Here is an 8,856-nt window from a genome sequence, read left to right as displayed (position 1 = left end):
GAGGAGGCATCTGATTACTTCCTGAAAACCAAACAAGAGCAGCTTGGTTACTTGATTGCGTCCACCCTGCGGATTGAGCAAGGATTAGCCACCCTGACTCAGAACCAGGCAAGCTTAGAGAGGATCATGGAACAGAGGTTCTATGACTTGGACATCAAGGTGACAGAGATACAGACTGCCGTGGAGCAGCTCCAGGATGACATGAATGAGAGGAGAGGCAGGACCACGAATGATGCTTTTGCCAGGGTACCACGAGGTCCGAGGTCGTCTGCACTGCCAGTTGCTGACACCAGAGCTACAATGTCTGCACCAGCCATAGCCTCAGTTCCACCAGCTCCAGCATCCACTTCAGCCTCAACTCCGACCACGTCTACCGAAGGCTTCATCCTTGGAGTGCTCCAGACTCCACCACCACCTGAAGATCAAGCCTGAGCGTCGACTTAGCACTATGCATTTTCTAGGAACTTTTTGGTAACTTGTTTCCAAAGGGGGAGAAAATGTATAGATCATAGGCTTCGAGAGAGAGTGTTGCTTTTATTCTCTCTTGTTTTATTTGGTGGTTTTTCGAACTTTGTTTGCTTGTGTGTGAGATACTACGTCCTTATGCCTGTGAGACATCGATGATCATGTGTTTGATCATAAGCTACACTTAATGTTTGCTTAATATTATCATTCTATCTATCTTATGTGATCACTCACTATTCTTGGTGATGCGTGCATGTATTTCATTCTTATCATTTTTGAGCGCTCCACCAAGATGTATGTGACATGGAAGAGTAACCCATGATTCTAACTCTTTGTGCATTTGCAGTCCAAAGAAAATTTTAAAATATGCACAAATTTAGGGGGAGCTCTTACTTGTCACATACTTCTCAAAGCGATGATATATTTCATGCTTATTATCATTTGTCGAAGCTTTGATCTATATGTTGTCATCAATTACCAAAAAGGGGGAGATTGAAAGTGCAACTATCCCTAGGTGGTTTTGGTAATTCATAACAACATATAGCTCATTGAGCTAATGCTATTCCAAGATGATTATTTCAGGAAAGCTCAATGATTGGCATGGCATGGATGTGAAAGTGGAACCCTCAAAATGCTAAGGACAAAGAATTGGCTCAAGCTCAAAAGATCAAGACTCTTCATTTTATATTTTAGTGATCCAAGATCACATTGAGTCTTTAGGAAAAGCCAATACTATCAAGGAGGGATGAGGTGTTGCTTAATGAGCCTCTTGCTTTATGTGCTTGGTGATATGCTCCAAAATCCTCAACCACTTTTCCATAGCCACAAATGACCTAAACCCTAAGCCAAACTCGGTCATACCGATTCTTTCAATCCGGCGCCACCGAGTTTCACTTGTCATTTGCCACTGCCAAACCCTAGCAATTCGGTCCTACCGATAGGGATCTCGGTCTCACCGAGATGGGGTTGCAAACTCTCTGTTTCCCTTTCGTAACTTTTCGGTCTCACCGAAAGAGCGAATCGGTCCCACCGAGATTGCAATGTAAACTCTTTGTTTCCTTCTTGTAACTTTTCGGTTTCACTGAAAGAGCGAGTCGGTCCCACCGAGTTTGCCTGACCAACTCTCTGGTTAGCTTATTGCCCAACTCGGTCTCACCGAGTTTGTGCAATCGGTCTCACCGAGATTACGTTATGCCCAAACCCTAACCGAATCGGTCCTACCGAGTTGCATGTCAGTCCCACCGAAATTCCTAACGGTCACTAGGTTTGCTATTTCGGTCCGACCGAGTTTTCTGATTCGGTCCCACCGAGATTGGTAAATTGTGTGTAACAGTTGGATTTTGTGTGGAGGCTATAAATACCCCTCCATCTCCTCTTCATTCAAGGAGAGAGCCATCAGAACACATACACCATTCCTACTCATATGTTCTAAGAAAGAACCACCTACTCATGTGTTGAGACCAAGATATTCCATTCCAACCATATGAATCTTGATCTCTAGCCTTCCCCAAGTTGCTTTCCACTCAAATCCTCTTTCCACCAGATCCAAATCCTATGAGAGAGAGTTGAGTGTTGGGGAGACTATCATTTGAAGCACAAGAGCAAGGAGTTCATCATCAACACACCATTTGTTACTTCTTGGAGAGTGGTGTCTCCTAGATTGGCTAGGTGTCACTTGGGAGCCTCCGACAAGATTGTGGAGTTGAACCAAGGAGTTTGTAAGGGCAAGGAGATCGCCTACTTCGTGAAGATCTACCGCTAGTGAGGCAAGTCCTTCGTGGGCGATGGCCATGGTGGGATAGACAAGGTTGCTTCTTCGTGGACCCTTCGTGGGTTGAGCCCTCCGTGGACTCGCGCGACCGTTACCCTTCGTGGGTTGAAGTCTCAATCAACGTGGATGTAGGATAGCACCACCTATCCGAACCACGGGAAAAACATCCGTGTCTCCAATAGCGTTCGAATTCTCCAAACCCTTCCCTTTATATTCTTGCAAGTTGCATGCTTTACTTTCCGCTGCCAATATACTCTTTGCATGCTTGCTTGAATAGTGTGATGATTGCTTGACTTGTCCTAAGATAGCTAAAATCTGCCAAGAACTAAAATTGGGAAAAGGTTAAGTTTTTATTTGGTCAAGTAGTCTAATCACCCCCCTCTAGACATACTTTTGATCCTACATGCGGCTAACTGTAAAACGGGCAGAGGAGTTCCACGTTCCACGGCCGGGTCGTTTCTTCACTGGCGGTGTCCTTCTTGCGCTTCCTTCACTTGCGTGCGTCGGTGAGGTAGTAGGCGTTGCGGCCGCGCAAGGCCCTGCTCACTATGAATGAGCCCTCCCATGGAGGGGACAACTTGTGCTGGCCTGCCTGCTCTTGGATGAGTCGGAGGACGAGGTCGCCCTCGTGAAACGCGAGGGGCTTGATCTTCTTGCTGTGGTAGTGCCTCAGGCCTTGCTGGTAGATGACCGAGCGACTGAGCGCTAGGAGGCGTCCTTCTTCGAGCAGGTCGACGCCATCTTCGCGGGCTTCTCACTACTAGGAAAAGGGCTATAGATGAAATTGACACTAATGGCACACCAGACATGTGGTGCGCCACTACTATATACTAATGGCGCACCATGTGTTGGTGCTCCATTAGTAGTGTCCAAATACTAATGGCGCACCACATCCACGGTGCGCCATTAGTAACAAGATTTTTTTATATTTTTTTTTCAAAACTAGTAATGGCGCACTAGGGGATAGTGCGCCATAACTAGTTAAACTAGTAATGGCGCACCACATCCATGGTGCGCCATTAGTAAAAAAATTCAAATTTTTTTTTCAAATTTTTTTATTTTTTTTGAAAACTAGTAATGGCGCACCAGGGGATAGTGCGCCATTGCTAGTTAAACTAGTAATGGCGCACCACATCCACGGTGCGCCACTAGTAATTTTTTTTCAATTTTTTTATATTTTTTGAAAACTAGTAATGGCGCACCGTGGGAGTGGTGGGCCATTACTAGTTGAACTAGTAATGGCGCACCACTCCCACGGTGCGCCATTACTAACTTGGCCCAAAAATTCCCTCGCATGCACCCCCCCCTGTGGACCGCCTTTTCAGTTTAAAAAAATAAAAGAAAATGATGAAAATGTCAAAAAAATAAAAGAAAATAAGTTTCCCATGTGATATGTGGTCTAGTTGTTGGGAAAATTTACAAATATGAATTTCGACTTTATTTGCAAAATCTCTCTGGAATTTGTAAAATGGGCATAACTTTTGCATACGAACTCGTATTAAAAAGTTTTCTATATGAAAAATCATCTACTCGAAAAGTTACATCCGTTAAACATTTTCAAAATCCTCAAAAACCTAACAGAAAAAAGTTATGGGGCTTTTAAGATCCGGAGGCAAAAAAATTCAGAAAATTTCAAACTTACTAGTGGCGCACCGTATGGTAGGTGCGCCACTAGTAATAGAAAAAAAAATAGTTTCAATTTTTTTCGGGAATTTTTTTTCAAAATATGATACGTAATATGAACGGAAGTTTGAAATATTTTTTCAAAATTTCATCACACTCATGAACATGAACAAAGTCCTAAACATCAACAATGTTTAATAGGATTGATATGCTAGATATATCAACAAGTGCGTGTGAAGTGAGCTGGTGCTGGGGTTGGATAGAACTCTGAAGTTAAGCGTGCTTGGGCTGAAGTAGTGTGAGGATGGGTGACCTTTCGGAAAGTTTGAGCGTGCTTGGGCTGGAGTAGTGTGAGGATGGGTGACCTTTCGAGAAGTTTGACCATGGAGTGCGATTTGACCTGAGATTAAGCATATTGACCCAAGATTAAGCCATAGTGACCCGTGATTAAGAAAAAAATAAAAAAAATAAAAAAAATTTGAATTTTTTTTTGAAAAAATATTATTACTAATGGCGCACTTCTATGTGGTGCGCCATTACTAAGTCAGATAGTAATGGCACACCTCGCCATTAGTATCTGGTATACTAATGGCGCACCAGTGGTGCGCCATTAGTAAAATATACTAGTGGCGTGATACCGATGGCGCACCAGTAGTGCACCATTAGTAGGCAAAACTGGTGCGCCATTAGTAGGCCTTTTCCTAGTAGTGTCTCTGGCTTCGGCTTCGGCTTCGGTGTACATTGCGACGCGCGGCGAGTCGAACTCGACGTTGGTCGGGATGACGGCTTCGGCTCCGTAGACGAGGAAGAACGGGGTGAACCCAGTCGACCGATTCGGCGTGGTGCGTAGACTCCAGAGAACGGCTGGCAACTCGTCAAGCCAGTTGTCGGGTGAGCGGATGAGTGGCTCGACGAGTCGCGGCTTGACGCCGGACAGGATGAGTCCATTGGCCCGCTCGACCTGCCCATTGGACTACGGATGCGGAACGGAGGCTAGGTCGAGGCGGATGCCGGAGACGGAACAATATTGCTCGAGCGTGCCCTTGGCGAAGTTGGTGCTGTTGTCGGCGATGATGTTGTTCGGCATGCCGTAGCGCACCGCTATGTCCTTGATGAACCGGCCGCTGTTGGCCCGTCCAGTTTCTTGATTGGTCTTGCCTCGATCCACTTGGTGAATTTGTCCACTGCCACCAGCAAGTGCGTCATGCCGCCTCGAGCGGTTTTGAAGGGTCCCACCATGTCGAGTCCCCAGACCACGAAGGGCCAGGCGATCGGTATGGTGCGGAGTGCTGACGCCGGCTGGTGGCTGCATTTGCTGAAGCGCTGGCATCCCTCACACTTGAGGACGAGCGACTCGGCATCTTGGTGGGCCGTGGGCCAGTAGAAACCATGGTGTAACGCCTTGGCCCTAGGGATCGTGATGTGGCATGGTGCCCGCACTCTCCCTGACGTATGTCGAGGAGGATATCGATGCCCCATTCCTGCTCGACGCGGCGCTGGAACACGCTGGTGGAACTGCGCTTGACGAGCTCGTTGTTGATGATGCTGTAGGCGGACGCCCGGCGCTGCACTTGCTGAGCTTCGGTCTCGTCCATGGGGAGAACCCCATTCTCCAAAAAATCTGATATTGGGAGGTCCCAAGATGGAGCCGTAACCACGGCGAAGACAGCCACCAGGGTGGGTTCCGAGTCGGCAGCCCCCGAGCCGGGTTGAGCAGCCCCCGGGTCGGGGATGGCGACGGCCGGGTCCGGAATGATGGTGGCCGGGTCGAGCTGAGCAGCCCCTGGGACGGGTTTAGCAGTGCCCGGGCCGGGTTGAGGTGCGGCCGGGTCGTCTGGAACATGGATGGACTCGGAGTCCGGCGATGGCTTGATGGACGGCTTGCGCAGGTGCTCGAGGGAGACGCCGGACGAGATGGCTTGTCGTGATGAGGCGATCTTGGCGAGCATGTCGGCTGCTTCATTCTCCGCACGCGGGACGTGGAGGAACTCGCAGCCCTCGAAGGATCCGGACAGCTTCTGGACGAGGAAGCGGTAGCTTGCCATGTTGGAGTCGCGGGCGTCCCATTCGCCGGAGCACTGCTGCACCACCAGGCTGAGTCACCGTAGCACATGATGCGCTGGATACCGAGTTCCTTGGCAAGCCGGAGGCCGTGCACAAGAGCTTCGTACTCGGCGACGTTGTTGGAGGCGGCGAAGTGGATCTGGAGCACGTAGCGGAGCCGGTCGCCCTTCGGGGACGACAGTACGATGCCGGCCCCCAAGCCGAGTCGCATCTTGGACCTGTCAAAGTGCATGCGCCAATGCGTCGAGTCGGGAGGCGGCGGCAAGTACTGGGTCTCGGTCCAGTCAACGAGGAAGTCGGCCAGGGCTTGAGACTTGATCATGGTGCGGGGCTCGTAGAGGATGGTGTGGCCAGCTAGCTGGATCGCCCACTTGGCAACCCGGCCAGAGGCATCCCGGCACCCGATGATTTCTCCGATGGGCGCCGTGCTGACCACGGTGACACCGTGCTCTTGGAAATACTGCTTCAGCTTGGCGGTGAAGTACACGCTGTAACACATCTTCTGGTAATGCGGGTACTTCTGCTTGGAGATGGAGAGCACCTCGCTCAGGTAGTAGACTGGGCGCTGGACGGCTTGGATCTTGCCCCTCTCTGGTCGCTCGACCACTAGCACCATACTGACCGCCCGTGAGGTCGCGGCTATGTAGAGTAACATCGGCTCCTTGTCGGTCGGCGCGTCCAGGACTGGTGCGGTGGAGAGCATGCGCTTGAGGTCTTGGAAGGCCTCGTCTGCCTTGCCGTTCCATTCGAACGGGCTCGTCTTCTTTATCAGTTGGTACAGGGGTAGCGCCCTCTTGCCCAGCCGGCTTAGAAACCGGCTGACCGAGGCCAAGCATCCGGTGAACTTCTAGACATCGCATAGCCGAGCCGGCTTGCGCATGCGCTCGATGACCTTGATCTTCTCCGGGTTTGCCTCAATGCCGTGTTCCGAGACGAGGAAGCCGAGTAGCTTTCCGGCCGGGACACCGAAGACGCATTTTTCCGGGTTTAGCTTGACCTTGTATTCGCGGAGGTTGGCGAATGTTTCCTTCAAATCGTCGAGGAGCGTGAGGTGCTGCTTAGTCTTCACCACGATGTCGTCCACGTATACGTGGATATTGCGGCTGAGTTGCGGCAGCAAGCATTTCTGCATGCAGCGCTGGAAGGTGGCATCAGCGTTCTTCAAGCCGAACGACATGGTGATGTAGCAATACACCCCAAAGGGCATGATGAAGGATGTCTTCAGGGCGTCGGCCGGGTCCAGCTTGATCTGGTGGTAGCCGGAGTAAGCGTCCAGGAAGGACAGGAGCTCACACCCGGCGGTCGAGTCGATGACTTGGTCGATCTGCGGGAGGGCGAACGGATCCTTGGTACAGGCCTTGTTGAGGCTGGTGTAGTCGATACACATGCGCCAGGTCTTGTTCTTCTTCAGGACAAGGACTGGATTGGCCAGCCACTCGGGGTGAAACACTTCCATTATGAAGCAGGCCGCCAAAATCTTGGCGAGCTCTTCACCAATGGTTCTTCTCTTCTCTTCGGAAAATCATCATAGGGTTTGACGGACAGGCTTGGCGTCCTTGCGGACGTGAAGTTTGTGCTCGGCGTACTTCCTCAGGATACCCGGCATGTCCTTGGGGGTCCATGCGAAGATATCCCGATTCTCACGGAGGAAGTCGACGAGCTCGCCTTCCTATTTGCTATCGAGGCGGGCACCTATGACAATGCACTTGCTGCAGCTGGGGTCTTCTGGGTTGAGCTTCACTTTCTTGGTCGCCTTGGAGGGCTTGAAGGTGGCCTCGTCGGCCGGGTCCGGGGTCGGGATCGACGCGGCGGAGGCCTCGCCTACCAGGGCGACGATCCGGTCGAGCTGGCGCCGCTCCTCGGCAATGACCAGCGACTCGGCCAACTTGGCGCCGTCTCGGGCGCACTCCAGGGACTTGCGGTAATCGCCGGTGATGGTGATGAGGCCCTTGGGACCCGGCATCTTCATCTTCAGGTACGCGTAGTGGGGAACCGCCATGAACTTGGCGAGCGTGGGTCGGCCCAGCAACGCGTGATACGCGCTGGACAGGTCCACCACCTCGAACCAGATTGGTTCGCGCCGAAAGTGGCTGCTGTCACCGAACAAGACATCTAGCCGGACCCGGCCAATGGGGGAGCAGGAGAGGTCGGGCATGATGCCGTGGAAGATCGTTCGGGTCGGCTCTAAGTCCTCAGCCTTCAGGCCGAGCTTGGTCATCGTGTCGCGGTACAGGATGTTGATGCTACTGCCACCATCGATGAAGACTCGGGAGAACTTGCATGTGCGCCGCGCGACGATGGTGGGGTTGAGGACGAGGGCGTAACCACCCGGACTCGGCATGACTGCCGGGTGATCCTCCCGGGTCCAGGTGATCGGGCGATCTGACCAATGCATGAACTCCGGCTTGGCCGGGACGATCGTGTTCACCTCCTACCGAAGGAGGCGCTTGCTGCGCTTGTCGTCGCCGAGGCTGGTGAAGACGATGTAGGCCACGCTCTGGTCCGGGTAGGCGTCGTCGCGCATCGCACCGCCAGCTGGAGGCGGAGGCGGTTGTCCCGCGCCTGGAGCCGGAGCCAGAGGGGGCGGGATGTCGCCCCTCATGATGCACTTGGTGATGGCGCACTGCCGAAGCGTGTGCGCGGAGGGTCTTGCGCCATTGTGGTGCTTGCAGGGGGTGTCGAGCATCTCCTCGAAGCTCATGGCGGGTTGCCATGCCATCTTGCCGGTTTGCCGGCGCTTCGCCGCCGGGTCCGCCGCGGGCTCGGTGGCCGCGACGAGCCGGTTGTCGTGACGCGGTGCCGGCTGGTCGGCCTTGCGCTTGTTGTTCTGGTGATGCTGCTGCCGGCTGCTTTCGCCGGCCGGCTTCGGAGGGGGAACCAGCTTCGCCTTGCCGGCTTCATCCAGCGCCACCTGGATCTTCATGGCGGAGTCG

General features: G+C 52.4%; 2 protein-coding genes across 2 annotated transcripts; both read right to left on the bottom strand.

Moving 5' to 3' along the window:
* Positions 1 to 4,832: 4,832 nt before the first annotated feature.
* On the bottom strand, positions 4,833 to 7,379 carry LOC147986908 (uncharacterized). Its single transcript, XM_087542201.1, has 4 exons — positions 7,014 to 7,379; positions 6,018 to 6,770; positions 5,310 to 5,940; positions 4,833 to 5,026 (listed from the first exon to the last, which is right to left on the bottom strand). Exons 1-4 carry the CDS (start codon positions 7,377 to 7,379, stop codon positions 4,833 to 4,835), a joined length of 1,944 nt encoding a protein of 647 aa, XP_087398327.1.
* A 213-nt stretch (positions 7,380 to 7,592) lies between these two features.
* LOC147986907 (uncharacterized) lies at positions 7,593 to 8,264 on the bottom strand. The gene is made up of 2 exons (XM_087542200.1): positions 8,046 to 8,264; positions 7,593 to 7,892 (listed from the first exon to the last, which is right to left on the bottom strand). Exons 1-2 carry the CDS (start codon positions 8,262 to 8,264, stop codon positions 7,593 to 7,595), a joined length of 519 nt encoding a protein of 172 aa, XP_087398326.1.
* Positions 8,265 to 8,856: the final 592 nt, after the last annotated feature.

This window comes from Triticum urartu, chromosome 2A, assembly GCF_056163025.1.
Source record: "Triticum urartu cultivar PI428250 chromosome 2A, HENAU_Tu73, whole genome shotgun sequence".
NCBI lineage: Eukaryota > Viridiplantae > Streptophyta > Magnoliopsida > Poales > Poaceae > Triticum > Triticum urartu.
This window is presented reverse-complemented; position numbering and strand designations above follow the sequence as displayed.

Excerpts from the sequence above, each read along its gene's own strand:
- LOC147986908 (XM_087542201.1), bottom strand. The coding sequence starts at position 7,379 with ATGGAAGTGTTTCACCCCGAGTGGCTGGCCAATCCAGTCCTTGTCCTG. Across the intron at positions 6,771-7,013 it reads AACTCAGCCGCAATATCCAC|AAGTTCACCGGATGCTTGGC; the intron begins GTATACGTGGAC and ends TGCGATGTCTAG. Across the intron at positions 5,027-5,309 it reads CGATATCCTCCTCGACATAC|TGGATCGAGGCAAGACCAAT; the intron begins GTCAGGGAGAGT and ends AAATTCACCAAG.
- LOC147986907 (XM_087542200.1), bottom strand. The coding sequence starts at position 8,264 with ATGCCGAGTCCGGGTGGTTACGCCCTCGTCCTCAACCCCACCATCGTC. Across the intron at positions 7,893-8,045 it reads CCTGCTCCCCCATTGGCCGG|ATGAAGATGCCGGGTCCCAA; the intron begins GTCCGGCTAGAT and ends GCGTACCTGAAG.